At 45.4% G+C, this 16,209-nt stretch overlaps 1 protein-coding gene and 1 non-coding gene across 2 annotated transcripts; both read left to right on the forward strand.

Moving 5' to 3' along the window:
• Window positions 1-215: 215 nt before the first annotated feature.
• Window positions 216-16,150, forward strand: RNF114 (ring finger protein 114). Its single transcript, XM_008698022.2, has 6 exons — window positions 216-388; window positions 4,466-4,616; window positions 6,481-6,587; window positions 6,948-7,062; window positions 12,937-13,044; window positions 14,295-16,150. The coding sequence occupies exons 1-6, from the start codon at window positions 249-251 to the stop codon at window positions 14,358-14,360; spliced, it is 687 nt and encodes a 228-aa protein (XP_008696244.2). The 5' UTR covers window positions 216-248; the 3' UTR covers window positions 14,361-16,150.
• Window positions 7,432-7,504, forward strand: TRNAR-CCU. Its single transcript has one exon. It is a non-coding gene; the product is annotated as a tRNA-Arg (tRNA).
• Window positions 16,151-16,209: the final 59 nt, after the last annotated feature.

Genomic DNA, 16,209 nt, shown 5'->3' on the forward strand with positions numbered 1-16,209 from the left:
CCGTCGCGGGTGGGGGAAAAGGAGAGGGGGAACAGGAGGCGTGGCCCACCCACAAGCCCCACCCCATCCACGCGCCCTTTCCACAGGCCACGCCCCGAGCTCCCCTCACCGCCCAGGGTCCCGCCCTTGCCCCGCCCCAGCTGGCCTCAAGCCCCGCCCCGGGCGCGCGCGCTGGTCCGCGACCTAGGCCCCGCCCCCCCGGGCTCCTCCTTCTCGGCCGCCGTTGCGCCGCTGTGTGCGGTAGCAAGATGGCGGCGCAACAGCAGGACCGTGAGGGTGGTGCGCAGCTGGCTGGGCCCGCAGCGGAGGCGGACCCGCTGGGCCGCTTCACGTGTCCGGTGTGTTTAGAGGTGTACGAGAAGCCGGTGCAAGTGCCCTGCGGTCACGTGTAAGCGGCGAGCCGGGGTCTGGTCCTGAGGAGCCTGATTGGGAGGGGTGCGGCCCGGGCGGGGAGGGTCTGGGGCGGAAGCGCGAGGACCGGGCTAGAGGGTCCTCTTCCCGGGGCCCTCCGGGGCTCCTGAAGGCCGGTGGAAGTCGGTGGGGCGCTTTTCTCCGCCCTGCTCACTTCCAAGTATCGCGCCGTCTGTTGAGCGCCTGCTGTGTTCCGGGCGGCCTGTCAGCCTCCTCACCCGTGATAGTGGAGTCACCCTGCTGGGGATTTGGTAGGCTCTCAGGTCGGCCCTTGGTGGGGCGCCTCGCTGGCTCATTCAGTAGAGCATGTGACTCTTGATCCTGGGGTCGTCAGTTCGAGCCCCACGCTGGGCGTAGAGTTCACTTAAAAAAATAAAGTGGGCCCTTGGACCTTGGACAGCCACGGTTTCCCTTGAATAGTCTGTGCATTGCTTCTAAAGTATGGTATGTATGGCGGCGTCATGTATCCAGCTCTACCAAGTAATTCGAACGTGCACTGAAGTTGGAAAAACGCTGAACTAGACTAAAAGAACAAAAGGGAAGTGTTGATAATAGTGCTCACCAGTCTGCCATTAACTATGAAAGGGGTTGGGAGTTGCAGATAGCACTTGTTAGCATTCCTACTGTACGAGGTTTGGTGCATTTTGTTTGAAATTAAGCCTCCAGGGCCTGCATGTTGCTAATACACTGGTTATGACGACTAAAGATGTGTGTGAAAATGACCAGTACAGACCTTGGGCTGGGGTAGGTGCCTTGAGGTTGGTGGGATTTGAATCTAAGCACACAAACACCCAAGTTGAAAGAACTGTAGAAAATGTGCTACAGGGGGTTGGCATTTCCTCAGTGGTCTTCCCCAGTGCTTAACTTGGGCATCATCTTGGCATTGGTTTTAGGACACCTTTATTGGAGATTAGACACAACAGGCACCTGCTGGGCCTCAGGTATTCTTATTCCTACAGCAGTATTGCCAGGGAAGAGGGTTGACAGCCATTTTTCAGGTAAGGGGACTAAGGCTCACATAGGGCAGACTCACCATTGTCTGACTCTTCCCAAATGAACTGCAGGTGTCTCCTTGCCACCCCAGAGAATAATTTGGCACCTGGCAAGGGCTCCCCAGCCACAATGACTGCTTTTTACTTCTTCAAGTACTCCAAGTTCTTTCTAGCTTTGGGCTGTTCCCACTTGCAGTTCAGTTAGCCTGGAGCTCTTCCTGCCCCTTGTGCCTCTCCCCTGCCAGCTACCCCAAATCCTTTCCAGACTTGAAATCCCAGTTTAACCAACCGCCCTTATCACCATCCGTACTTAAATTACTTCCCTGTTTCACTCCTGGCGCTTCCTTCTTCCTTGCATAGAGCCAAACTTAGGGATCACGAGGGCAGTGACCGTATCAGTGTTGCCCCTCTCTGTATCCCCAGTGCCCCGCACAGTCTGAGCATCCATCTTCCAATCTTATAGTCAACACACTAAAATATTTGTATGCCCATGATGTGCCAGATTCTTGGAACACAGTAAGAAACAAGGTGATTCTGCCCTCAAAGTTTACAATCCATTGAATCAATGATCAGTCAGGCTAACAGGTGGTCAAACTGTTGTGAAAGAAGATTCAGCGTGCAGTGGGAGGGTATTATAGGGATCAAACTGGTGTGTTTGGGAGCGATCAGGTAGAAATTTTTGGTGGAGGCTAGATAGTGTTCTCATTGAGTCTTTTCCCTTTTGGATCAGCCCTCCTTTTTACCTGATTTTGGATTAATTCATTGGATTTCATTCACAATTAATACTTATAAAGAGGCTTGGCCCAGCACAATTTACCAACGGAAGAGCAACAAAAGTTGTCATTTCCTTGAGCCGGGTGAACCTTTCCTAGGTCAGAGGTCAAGGGGCAGTACTGGGTTTCAAACCTCTTTTCTGTACTCACCATACTAGTTCCACACGTTCATCAGTTCAGTGCTGATTGAAGACAGATGGATGCACCTCTGTGAGGGCAGCACAAGTCCCCCCTTGCCTCCAGCCAAGTGCTTTTTTGCCCAGCCTGGTTAGTGGCAGATTTTTGCTAACTTTTATGCTTAGAACCCAGCATCATTGTAGCTTTGGCTGGCTAGGGCATTGAGTTTTTATAAAACTTTACTTTAAGCCCTGAATGACTGTGTTCCTCCAGTTTAGTGGAATACAGCTGGAGAAGGGCAGGTGGCTGGGAGCCCAAGTGAAGGGACTTTTTACATAGCACTGTAACAGAAAGGATGGGGCACTTAGAAAGCTGAACTAGATCAAGGCCTGTGAAATAGGAAGGGGAAACTGAGAAAGCCCAAGATACGGGGACCGTTTAAAAGCAGGCTTGCGTGTTGGGCATGACTCGGGCACAAAGTGGCTCGTGAACATTTGGTCAGTGGGCTGTGTCCTGGTGTGTGCTTGAAGGCTTGAAGCTGCCTTTAACCTCCAGCTGGGCTTGGTTTCTATGGGACCCTCTGCTCTCTTGGGTTCCTCTCGTGATCTGCCTTTGAGAGTAGTTACAACAGATGATGCGCACAGGCCCTGTCTGCCTCTCCAACCTAATCACTTACCCTCTCCCAGTGTCTACCCATCATGGTCCCAAAGGGCTCCCTTTCTGCTTTTTGAAAATCTCTTTGCACTTGGTATATCATTTCTTTGTGGAACTCTTTGTGTCCAGGTCTGTGTGACTGTCTCCTCGTAGTTTTAGGTCTCAGCTCAGCGCCTCCTTACAGAAGCTCAGTATGATCCACCTTGGCTGATCTCTGCCTTGTTTTATTTCCTTCAGAAATTAACATTTGTGTTTTTCTCCACTTTGGAATATAAGCATCAAGAAGACAGGGATTTTGTTTACTTCTCCACTATGCTCTCAGTGGTGAATCATTAAGCCCCCTCACCTTCTCCCAACCTGGTCTATTTTGTGTGGCAGTGTTATGACAAAGAGGAAGAAAATCCTTAGAGACGGTAAAAATTTGTCAGATGCACAGGTTAGCTTTGATTATACATCCTGAGTTCTTCCTGGCAGGTTTTGTTATCTTGCCTTAAACCTATCAGGTCGGGTATGTAGCCAGGCTGTTCTCATGTCTTACTGTCCTTTCTTACTGTGTACCATATCTCAGCAGCACTCCCTACGTAGGTTTCAGGATAGAAACTTGGCCTTCTTTGACTTTTCCTTCTCCGAATTCAGTAAGTTCTCAAGTACTACTGACTCCACTCTGAATCATTTCCTGAGTTAATTCTCTGTTGCCTCAGGCCCTCAGAATTCCTTGCCTTAGCCATCTGTTTGATTTCTACTTCAAGGCTCCTGTCTTTTCCTCACCTAAAAAAAATTTTGAAAACCAACAACTCTCTTGTCCATGTTAACCTCAGCTATTTTTCTAAAACTCAGACTTCGCCTTGATATCTTTAAACATCTGGGTTCCTGCTGTTCATGAGGAAAGGTGTTAGACTTTTATTGCCTTCGGTGCCTCATGAATTTTTAAGTCTAAGTGCCTAGAATATTCTTACCTTCCTCTGCCAGCTGAGCTCTTTCTTGTAAAGGCTCTTTCGTGAATGCTGCCTCTGAAGTCTTACCAGCCCTGTCCTTCTTGGGTCACAGTGAGGTGGTCTTATCTTTGTCTTCTCATAGAGCTTTACATTCACCTCTAAGGATAGCACCTCCTGTTTGTGGTGCTTGACACTGTAATGAGGGTCTGCTACGCATATTCCATCCCAGTAATCCCAGAGGTGGCTACTACCATCTCCATTTCAAAGAAGAGAAACTGAGACTCAGGAAACCCCACCAAGATCCCTCAGTGGCAGGTGCTAAGGTTTGAAGACTGCGCCACAACACCTTTCACCGTGTATCAAGACAGTTTGTGTTTGTTTCTGTTGGTGGACCTGTGTGTTCTTGGCAGGACACGCCCCTCACCCCCTTTCTGGCCTGGGAGGACTCAGTATTTCAATCACTGATAGGGAGCAATATGTTTATAATCCATTACTCACTGATGTCTTTTTTTAAAAGTTTATCCATTTTTGTTGTCTTGTCTCCACGATGCATGACGCAGGTTCTCTGTATGTCTTGTTCTAGCTTTTGCTCTGCATGCCTGCAGGAATGTCTGAAGCCGAAGAAGCCTGTCTGTGGGGTGTGTCGCAGCGCTCTGGCACCTGGCGTCCGAGCCACGGAGCTCGAGCGGCAGATTGAGAGCACAGAGACTTCTTGCCATGGCTGCCGTAAAAATGTATGTGGAAGTAAAATGGAAGAGTCAAGTGTCTTTCTGTGATGAGAGGGGGTAAAACGCAGAGCTGTTGCCACGTTGTTTCCGACGTTAGAGCATGACTAGGTGACTAACAGCACGTGTGCATGCTAGTTATCTGTGGCAATGGCTGTGCCGTTTCATTTTAGTGACCGTATTGGTTTTGCTTTGTTTTTTTAAGAGTTGGTTTAGTGTATTATGTATTGTAGCTTTGAAGACCATAGAAGTCAGTTATCCCAGTTTTTCCCTGTGAAAGAGCCGCTTTTCCAAAGCATTATGGATAATTTCCATTAGAAGATAATGATAGGATGCTATTTCTTAATTTTTTAAATATAAAATAAGATCATCTCAAAAAAGTTACCTGCTGCTGTGAGTTTGAGGGGAAATGTTACAATCTATATCGTTATGGATATAAAAAATATTTGAACTTTTTACTACTTAATAGGAATCATGACATAAAGGTCATTATGAAGTTATGTGATTATAAGAGCAATACCTAATATTTGAAATGCACCATGCTCTTTTGCCTTCTCATGTTAGAATCAAGTGTATTTATTTTACCATCTGTTACAATTACAAAGGAGAAATATCATTGTCTTATTTTCCAAGAGATACACAGCCTTATAGGTTTTGAAATCATGATTTTGTTAATTTCGGACTGTACAAACATTACAAAATAATGTAGGCTTGTTCCCCACTCCAGAGATTACCTCTTTAAAAGTGGTTTAATTTAGAAGGGCAAAACATTTTCTGCCCTTTGACAAACACAAATGTAAGGTTTTTACAAACACAGACGTAGGAATTTCACAAATTAGGAGCATATTATAATTCTAGAGCTTTTTCTCACTTTTGAAAAAAATTTTTCACTTAATGACTTACCTTATCTCTTTCCTTTCAGAGTGATTTAGCACTAGGGGTACAAAGTAGTTATCATTCTGAATAGGGCTATTTCCTATCCCTTTTAACGGGGAGCTCTTTGGTTGGTACCTTGAAGTCAAGTTCTTTAGCTGGAGGTAAGACAGAAAGGAGCATTATGGTAAGCGGGAGCTCAAATAACGAAGCTTTCTTTTTTTTCTTGTGGTTTCCTTTAATTTCGAAACTCAGGATATTGAAACGAAATTACCCGTTACTTTATCTTTATGCATGCATGATAGGTTTTTTGTTTTTTTTCCTTATACTTCTGATTTTTCCCCATTTTTAAAGATTAGTGATGGGATTGTATTTCCAAGTGTACTGTACCTCCAAAAATGTTTTCTTCCCTTTACCTCCTCTTTGTTCCTTATACTTTTTCTTTCCTTTTAGAACACCTGCGATGAACCACTGTCCTCTAGGTTTTCTTTCTCTTTCCATCTTGCAAAGACTAGATTTTATAGGAGAAATAGAACTCAGATTTCTGAGTTTATCACATTTATCACAGTCTGGCATTCTGTACTTTAACTAGAATTGCTGGTCTTTATCTCTTTTACTCAAATGATTACTTTTTACTGCTGTGCATAATGAAATGTGGTTCTTGGCTTGCTGTGAGGAGACTAGTTTAAATGCTATGTGGAAAATTTTTAAACCTTCCCTGGTTTTGGAGTATGTGAGCAGAGAGCATACCTTGAATAAAAGCAAACCTCTAGAAGAGTTACTCTGAGTGGAAGCAGACATCCTGGGTTGGTCAGGTCAGACATCAGCCTTGGTATTAACAAAAACCCTGCAGCAAACGTGCTTTCAGCCCCCGTCAGCATAGCTAGGAGTCTGGTGAGATTGTTTGCCAGGGTGGTACAGGTCTGGTTTTCATCTTGACCTTTCTTTGGGACTATGTCGGCCCTGACTAACTTGTGGGCTCTGATTCTTCCTGTCCAAGTTTTTCCTATCCAAGATCCGGGCCCACGTGGCTACCTGTTCCAAATACCAGAATTACATCATGGAAGGTGTGAAGGCCACCACCAAGGATGCCTCTCTTCAGCCAAGGTAAATGACTCAAAACACTCCCTTAGGCAGAGGTCAGCTTTTGCTATGAAGACAGTGGACACTTCGCATGTTCAAGGGTTTAGTTGTAGGAGTTTGGGAAAGTGGAGGTATAATTGTTAATCTGGCTACACCTGATGTCTGTTTTTGTTTTGGGGGTGGGGTGTGAAGGACTCTGATGCTCACTTCGAGTATTGGCTCTGTTGTTAATGTTATTTTCAACACTTGACCTGATTCTGAAGTGATTGTCACAATCCCTGTCATAACACATTGAACTTTGCTTCTTTTTTGGAGGATACAGTGGTTGGAGTGTGGAAAAGTACTCAGAGGTTTCTTCTTTTTTTCCTGCCGTTCATCTTCCAGGAATGTCCCAAACCGTTACACCTTTCCTTGCCCTTACTGTCCCGAGAAGAACTTTGATCAAGAAGGGCTAGTGGAACACTGCAAGTTATCCCATAGCACGGATACCAAATCTGTGGTAAGAGGAATGGGGTTTTGTTGTTTTCCTTTTTATGAAAAAAAGTCAGACTTACAGAAAAATTAACCGAATTCAGATTCGTACAGTGAACTCCTGTGTACCCTTTGCCTAGATTCATAGATTGATGACATTTTACCATATTTGCTTAACGATACTCTATCTGTACATATTTTTTGCTAACCATTCAGTAATAAGTTACAGATAGCTTGGCTTTTTGCTCCTACTCACTTCAGCATGTATCTCCTAAGAACAAGAACATTTTCTTACAAAATCACATTTTTTGTGTTTGTCACACTCAGGAAATGTAACATTGACACAATTTAATATCTAACAGAGAATTCATGTTTAAATTTTAACAATTGTAGGGGCGCCTGGCTGGCTCAGTCGGTAGAGCATGTGACTCCTATTCTCAGGGTTGTGAGTTTGAGCCCCACGTTGGCCATAGAGATTACTTAAAAAAAAAAAAAAGAAGTGGAATACCCTGAAATTTTATTTTATTTTATTTTACTTTATTTTATTTTATTTTTTAAATATTTTATTTATTGATTTGACAGAGACAGCCAGCGAGAGAGGGAACACAAGCGGGGGGAGAGGGAGAGGAAGAAGCAGGCTCCCAGTGGAGCAGGGAGCCTGATGTAGGGCTCGATCCCAGGACCCTGGGATCACACCCTGAACTGAAGGCTGACACTTAATGACTGAGCCACCCAGGCGCCCCCTTGAAATTTTAGTAATTGTAATATCCTTCACAGCAATATCCTTCTGCTCCCAAATCCTGGATCTTTGTGTTACATGCAGTTGTCAGGTCTCTAGTGCTCAGCTTTTCTTTGCCTTTAATTACCTTGACATTTTTAAAGAGGACAGGCCAGTTGTTTTGTAAGATGTCCTTCAATTTGTGTTTGTTTGATTCTTCATCATTCCATAGCGATCTGTCCTCCGGGTGCCACCGCAGGGGTCACGTGATGTCTGTTGGCCCCGTTGTTGGTAATGTTAAGTTGGATCCCTTGTTGTCCATGAGGTTTGTCCTCTGTAAAGCTACTGTTTTCCTTTTTAGAGTAGTTTGTAGCTATGGGGAAAGAGAATGTGCATGAAATTATTAGGAAAGTACTTATCAGTCTTTTGACATTTAAGTATCACAGACTGGCATATAGTTTTGTTTTAATGTTTGGGATATGGCCCATGTCAGCAGTATCACCCTTTCCTCTTTTTTTTTTTTTAATTATCCCCCAAGTAGCTCTGTGCCCAACGTGGAGCTTGAACTCAAAACCCTGAGATCAAAAATCACACAGTCCACTGACTGAGCCAGCCAGGTACCCTCTTCCCTCTTAATGTCATTTACAGGCTCGGTCTTGATACAACCTCCTCCATAGTTTTGTTTCAATTTTCCCATTTATCTCAGACTGCCCTCTTGAGCTGTATACCTAACCTAGTTTTATGGGCACACTTCAGCTCCCTTGCCTTAAAAGGTGGTGCATGGACGTTAGTATTTGCATGAGCTTTTGTGAGTAGGGTTAGGCCTTGTGGCATTCTTTATTTTATTTTATCTTTTTGCAAATTTCAAGATACAGCTGGCCTGTTTGAGAATACCTTAGATCTTCTCTTGACTTTATTGAACTCCTTACCAAGTCCACATTCTGGTCAATACAGCCGCTTTTTACACTGGGCTCCCTGAGCTCCTACCGTTGTGCTGTGACAGATTTGACAGATAAATTCCCACGTGTCTGTTTTTCCCAACTCCCTTCACTAGGGAACTTGGCCAGCTTGGCTCACTGTAAGTCATTTTCAGCCAGGCCCTGTTGCTGCTAGGCATGTGCACTCTCTGGTGGCTGTTCTGGGGACTCTCTTTGCATTAAGTTCCTGGCATGAACCATCCTCGTTCTTTCCAGGTAACACTAAATCCTGCTTTTAACTGAGTTCAGAGTATCAGGTGTGAATTCTTTTCTTCTCTCTCCCTCCTTCTGTCTCAGGAGCTCTCTGATCTACCTCTGAGGTCACAGACTGGCAGTCTGTGGGGTACGTCTGGCCTACACACATTTTAATTTCCCTTTTAACCTTTAAAAACCAGATGATTTCTCAGTCTTGCTACTTTACGTTTGAGAAACTGGAAGTTCAGAGCCAACTGGCCTAGAGTAGCTGCAGCCCCTCTAGATGGGATGGGCTTACACCTGTCCTCCTTTGCTCGTGTGCCTTACTCATCTGGTCTCTGTGAGCACTTGAATTTGCAGCCCTTGTTCCTTGTCCTTATCATTCCATTTTGTGTTGAGGAAAAGGCTCCTTTCCAAGTCTGACTCTGCCTGTGTCCTCAGACCCATGCAGAGGACTGACCATAGGGCCCAGCTCAAAGTAAGACTTCTCTGCTCCTGTGGCTTACGCCATCCCGAGTCTTGTCTTTTCTTCCCTTAGCTTTGCTGTCTACCCACGCCTCACTCTTATTTTCCTTCAGACATGCCCATCTTTCCTGGCTCATTGGTGGGAGGAATGTTCGATCTGTGCTCTCTCTAGATAGTGTTCAGTTGATCTTTTCCCTCAAGCTTGTCGTTTTCCAGGTGTTGCTGTGTCTTCGAACCCTTTTCTTTTTCCCCTCCAGATTCACCTTCCACCCCGGCTGACGTCATGTTCTCCATGGTCCCAAGCTGACTTCTTGAGTCCTTGCTTTTTGCCACCTCTTTGTAATTTTTTAAAAAAAGATTTTATTTATTTGACAGAGTGCACGCACAAACAGGGGGAGCAGCAGAGGGAGAAGGAGAAGCAGGTTCTCTGCTGAGCAGGGAGCCTGATGTGGGGCTTGATCCCAGGACCCTGGGATCGTGACCTGAGCCAAAGGCAGATGCTTAACTGCCTGAGCCACCGAGCACCCGGTGTTTGCATTTTTTTTAATGGTTTTCTTTGTATGTAGTCAGTTCATGGTGTAAAAAGTGTCTCTCTGGCCCCGCCCCCTAGTTTTCCGGCTCCCTTCTATACCATTAGTTCCCAGTATTTCTTTATATTCTTGCATTTTATTCTATTTCTGGGATATGATAAATGCATTATGTTATCATTTGCCATTTTTGTTTAATAGAAGTAAACCCGGGGCGCCTGGGTGGCACAGCGGTTAAGCGTCTGCCTTTGGCTCAGGGCGTGATCCCGGTGTTCCAGGATCGAGCCCCACATCAGGTTCTTCTGCTATGAGCCTGCTTCTTCCTCTCCCACTCCCCCTGCTTGTGTTCCCTCTCTCGCTGGCTGTCTCTCTCTCTGTCGAATAAATAAATAAAATCTTTTAAAAAAATAAATAAATAAAAGTAAACCCAATCTAAAAACACCACAACATGGTGGCCTGCCCGCCTTTCACGAGATCACTCACAGAAAATGGATTATTCTCAAAAATAAACAGCCTCACCATTTGATTTTAATATTTGTCTTTCTAACATTTTATTTTTATTACATAGATGACTATTGAAATTTCTGTAGGCAGATGCCAACCTGAAATGCGCATCGAAGCTGCTGTTTTTCTGTGATTCCGGAGTAGCTGCATAGTATGCATTCTTGGGCTACAGTAGGCAAGATGAGAGTTATGTTCTGCAAAAAACACCCAAGCCCAAGGTTTCAGCTCTTTCTTCAAGATGTTTTAGTTGTGATTCTTAATAACTGATCACTCATTGAAAGAGCAAGTGTGCAGAGACACACAAACACCACCCACCTGCCCCCACTACACATTTTCTGTTTTAAAGTTTGCCAGATAGGGGCGCCTGGGTGGCTCAGTCGTTGGGCATCTGCCTTTGGCTCGGGGCATGGTCCCGGCGTTCTGGGATCGAGCCCCACATCAGGCTCCTCCGCTGGGAGCCTGCTTCTTCCTCTCCCACTCCCCCTGCTTGTGTTCCCTCTCTCACTGGCTGGCTCCCTCTCAGTCAAATAAATAAATCTTAAAAAAAAAAAAAAAAAAAAAATTTTGCCAGATAAGCTTAACTCTTTTGGTAATTATGAGAATGATAATGGATGTTAAGTAAAATGTAGGGACTGGAATTCATTTCCTACCACCATCCTGCCCTGCAGTTTTTAGAAGGGAATAAATGAAGAAATTTGTGTGCCATCCAAGTTAAGCGGATTGACTACATTGTAGAGCTAGTTAGCGGCAGAGACAGTACTGGAACCTGGTGTCCTGGCTCCTAAACCAGTTTTCGCATCAGAACATCAGAAACGGTTCTCTGTTGTGCTCATTGGCATGTCAGTAGTGCTCAGCTGTGTGTGGAAAAATGCAAAATCACGTAATCCAAAGACGTGTGTAGTTTTCAGATGTCCTTAGGAGATTCTTGTATGTCCCCCTTTTTATGCAAATGACAGCACATTCTACACACTGAATCAGTGTTCTTGGCATCTGCCCCACATCCGACATGTGTATCTGCTTTTTGTAATGAGCTTCACAGTTTCCCATTACTTCTGTGCCACAGTTGAGTTGGTCCCTTATTGATGAACATCAAGGTTGGTCTCAGACTATATCAGGAAATTAGAGTAAGGACTGGATATGAAATGCTACTTAGGAATTATTGTTGATTGATAGGTGGGATAGTAGTAGTGGATATGTGAAGGGAAGTACCTATTATGAGGACTGTACTGAAACAGTTAAGGGTGAGATACTGTGTCTTACAGTATGCCTCATTTTTTGCCAAAATAAGTGTGCCAAACTAAAATCTGGGTGTTGGGGATAAGGGATGGGTCATCAAAGTATTACCTGCTTTTCTGTAGGTTGGAAATTATGTTGCATGCTAAGTTTTAAAACGCAGCCATAGATTTTTAACACATCTTTGCCTGTGTTTATTTATGTTTATAAAACACAGTCTTAGATCCGGGTTAATTTGGTTAAAGGTTAAGTGCATTCGTAAATTTGATAGTGCTAGAGTATTCTGTGGTTTCTGGTACTGCAACCTAATTTTCTCTTTTTTTTCCCCCTCTTTTGGCTTCCTCAGATCCCTCTGGTAGTTTTGTCTCTGTTGAAGCGTCTCTTCATTCAGCTGTTGGCCCTCTGTTCTGTCCCTTCTCCATCTACAGACTCCTTAACTGTTAATGTTTCAGCCCTTCCCGTTGGAAGCCATCACCTCTTCAGTCTCTGAACCTGACCCATGTTCCAGCCCCACAGCTATAGCTGCCAGCCCAGCTCCTTCCACCAAGGAGTCTTTCACCATTTCTGACTGATCTCTTGCCAACCCCCTTTGTCACCCTATCTTCCCTGTAAATGAGGGGGTTCCATTTCCAAGCCGACCACTTAGGCCTGCTGCTCCCCCCAGCCCATCTCCTCTCTGTCCGTCTCTGAATTTTCCGTTCTAGCCGGACTGATCGCCTGGCTGTTGGCCAGTACTGCCGCCCCCTGGCCTCTCCTCTATGCCTGTCTTCTGGAGCACCCTTTCATGTTCTCTTTGTCCTTCCAGATACCTCCCAGTCTTCAAAGCCCAAATCAGCTTCTTACATGAGGGCTTTTCAGCCTCAGCCCTCTCATCTGAGCGGCATTGACTTTGTAAAAATAGCACAGACGGCTGTGTTTTACTTCTCGGGGTATGGTTCATCTGTCATTTCCTCAGTTTTCTTTGTGCTTTTGGATCATTTTGTGTGCTGGGTTAGACGGCCAGAGTCTAGGCCCCTACTGGGCTGACACACATCCTGGGCACAGTAGGAGGTCAGAAAAGGGTGGTATTACGGCCAAAGCCTTCATGCGCTCTCACCTGTCATTTGACCTGAGGAGGAGGCTGACAGTGTTTTCTGGGATACAAATGTGCATATGAAGGAGTGGCCAGGCCCTAAACCGGTGTGTCAGGAAAACTACCCTGGAAGAAAGGCCAGATACAGGCCACAGAGGGCTAAGGTCAGCTCAAATGTCAGGTGCCTAAGACTGTGCTTCTTTGTTGAAAGGTTTGCCCGATATGTGCCTCAATGCCCTGGGGAGACCCCAACTACCGCAGCGCCAACTTCATAGAGCACATCCAGCGCCGGCACCAGTTTTCTTATGACACTTTCGTGGTGAGTCTGGAGCCCGGGCCCTGATCCTTCCTCTGGGGGAACAGCACAAGGATCTCCCTTCTCTTACCTAGAGAACTGTGGGTCCCATTGTTGAGTTTTGTCACTGATGTGATGGGCTCCCTGGAACAGCGGCTGTGTGGTCCATACACGTGAACCTGGTGAGTGGCCAGAGCCTTTGCTGTGTGGTATTTAAGAAGGTGAACTGACCAGTCATCTGCAGTGAAACATAGTGAAAGCTTGCTGCCTGGGTTTTTTCCCAAAAGTTTTTCCCACTTTTTTTGGTATGTGTAGTTTTTACCTGTTCTAGAACCTGGCTTAGGATCCCAAAGCTCAGACTCTCATGGGGACCAGGCACGTAATGGCAGTGGTCCTTATGAGGATTTGCAAGCTGGACGGTATCCAACCCGTGTTATGCTGCCATCAGCTCCGGCCGATGGTTATCGTATGGAGATCCAGGGATAATACTGCCCATCTCTCCACCTACCGCAACCCCAAGAAGCTGGAAAGGCAGAATGTCATAGAAGTATCACATATTTCTGAAAGCACTTCAGGTCAAACAAAACACGTCCACTCGCCAGAGGTGTTCATCCGGTTTGTGTCCTTTCCCTAGAGCTGAGCGGTTTCGAAGGGACCCAGTATTGTTTTGGCACAATAGTAATAGATAAATTTGGCCAACTGCTTGAAGTAAACCATTTGTTTATAGATCTATGTCGTGAGGATTTTAGGGTAGTATTCAGTTTTAACGTCTGTGTTTCAGGACCTGAGAAGGAAAGCATGATTCTTTCCCAAGTTGTCATAAGAATATTTATTCTCAGTCTAAGAGAGTGTCTGAGGTTCAGGCTTCAAAATAACTGTCCTTTTCGTTAGTGCTGTGAGGAGGAATTAGATTCCCAAGTTCTACCCAGGTAAATAATTTGGCCTTATTGAATTAAAAGGGCAAGTTTGACTGGCGTGTACTCCCGTTTGAGCACTTGGTGTGTGCCCCAACCCACGCAGGTGCCCTCTGGTCCTCGTAGTCCTGTCTGAGGGAGCCATCAGTATTTTCATTGTCAGGATGAGGCAGCAGAGGTACAGAGAGATCAAGCAGTTTGCCCCTGGTTACGTGGCTGGCATCGCACCCTGGAGCCGGGATCGGTCCTGGGGCAGTCACCTCCAGAGCCCATCATCCCCAGGCTGTCCCGCTTCTACTGAACGTGAGTCTTTGCGGCTGTAACTGGTGCTGAGGCCGAGTGTCTGTGTTTCGCCCATAGGATTACGATGTTGATGAAGAGGACATGATGAATCAGGTGTTGCAGCGCTCCATCATCGATCAGTGAGCAGTCTCTGCTGTCCGTCTCCTGTTCCAGAGCTTCCATTGTTGTGTTAGGCGTGAAACATGTGACTTATACACTTTAAATGTACAACAGACCTGGAAGTGAGCTGTGGTGTTAGGATAGGGTCACTTCTGACAGGGAAAGAGGTTTCCAGGTCAGAGCCGTCCTTTCCTTTGGGGTCTTTCCTATTGTTCATTCTGTCACATGTCTGGTCTTTGATTGCTCCTCAGCTACTTCCTGGAGCTTCTGCTTCCTCTTCTGGAGGAGAACCCTGCTTCTCCACCTATCCTTGTTTCACACTTGTTCCTCCCCTCTAGTGTTCACCTCTCAGGTCCTCTGAGCCAGCCAGCACCTTTTCTGGGTCATGAATAGCACAAATGAGACCAGCATCTCCTGTCCTTGTCCATGAGGGGTGTGTGCTCTGGCAGGAGCGTATCCGATCGCTGCAGGAGCTCCTTCCTGTTTGTTGGTCCTCAGCAGGAGCTGCCAGAAGCTGGAGTTTACCTCCTGGGAAACATGTCAAAAGGCCTGTCTGGGTTTAGCATGATCTGATGCTGGAAGTTTTGATTAGTGATGTTTTCCTACCACTCCTGCACACCCTTAGAATTAACTGGTTCAGTCTTCAATGCCTGCATGGTGCCTTTTTAGGATAAGGTGTAACCGTATATTTTTAGTGAGAATAAGTGTTTCTAGGTTAGGAAAGTTAAACTCCATTTATCCATAAGTGGGGAGGAGGGTCAGCTAAGAGCAGTGTGAGGGCCATAGGTTTTTGGTTCTGATTTTCAAATTAATGTCGTATTTTCAAATGACTGAATCCTGTTTACCTCTCTGTTTGGGAGCCTGCTTACATTCTTGTCCTCGAAGCACGAGAACGAGTCCTCAAATGAGTAAGAAGGAAGAGGTTTAGGGACTCTAGTCGATACTATAGTTATTTTATCTTTTATTTGGTAACTTAGATTAAACTGAGTGTTGCCTTTCTATCACAAATGGTTTCCTTACGAAACTGGTTTCCTCGTGTAAATCAGCGTGTGAAACCTGCCTTCTAAAGCAGAGGTTAGAGGAAGTCTAGTATCACAGCCTGCTGTCTCTGTGTGATAAGACGCACTGTTCAGAAGGCAAACATGTCTCCTGTGAGCACTTGTTGATGGAAACTGTCTACTGGAAGCTTGCTTTGTTAACAGCTCAAGAAACGTGAAGTTCACCATGTTTCACGAGTATTAATAAATACAAGGCTAAGAGCTGTGAGTCTAATCTGTAGGAGCAGAACCTCTGATTGACCAAAAGGCATGTGGCTTTAGGTTCCCTTTTCCATGTCAGACCTCTGTACACTGAGCATGGAAAGTTTATCTGGTTAGTGGCTGAGGTTGCAAGTGACAGCATGCTTTCGGCCTGTGTGTACTGCTGTTGTGGGCCTCTCCCTCTGCAGGTAGGGGCTGCTGATGCCTATTAACCAGCAAAGACAGAGCCCTTTGGGGGCAAAATAATTTTTTCTGTTGTGATGTTGCTTGGGAGGGCCCAAATGTTAAGGTCTGTGTCTTCACTGTTATTTCTGGAAAAAGTTCACTCTGACCTCCCTGAATTGAGAGGTTTAAGTTTGGAGGGAAATTTGACAAAGCCTTCATTTGAGGGAACGGATGAGAATGTGTCCATTTCACTGGTGGTACCAAGAAACCGATTTCCTTGTATTAAGTGCACTTCATGTATTTCTAATAAGATGACTTTCCAGAAAGTGAAATTTGTTATGTTCTGGCTTTTAAATGGTGAAATATAAATAAATTTCATAATTTATCCGATTGGGCAGCTGTAATGCATGTTTCCATTAACCACCATTTGCTGAAGTCTGGGCCTGCGG

This window comes from Ursus maritimus, unplaced genomic scaffold, assembly GCF_017311325.1.
Source record: "Ursus maritimus isolate PB19 unplaced genomic scaffold, ASM1731132v1 scaffold_22, whole genome shotgun sequence".
Classification (NCBI taxonomy): Eukaryota; Metazoa; Chordata; class Mammalia; order Carnivora; family Ursidae; genus Ursus; species Ursus maritimus.

Coding starts and splice junctions, on each gene's coding strand:
- RNF114 (XM_008698022.2), top strand. CDS start 249: ATGGCGGCGCAACAGCAGGACCGTGAGGGTGGTGCGCAGCTGGCTGGG. Junction 4,617..6,480: donor GCCATGGCTGCCGTAAAAAT/GTATGTGGAAGT, acceptor TTCCTGTCCAAG/TTTTTCCTATCCAAGATCCG. Junction 13,045..14,294: donor TTTCTTATGACACTTTCGTG/GTGAGTCTGGAG, acceptor TTTCGCCCATAG/GATTACGATGTTGATGAAGA.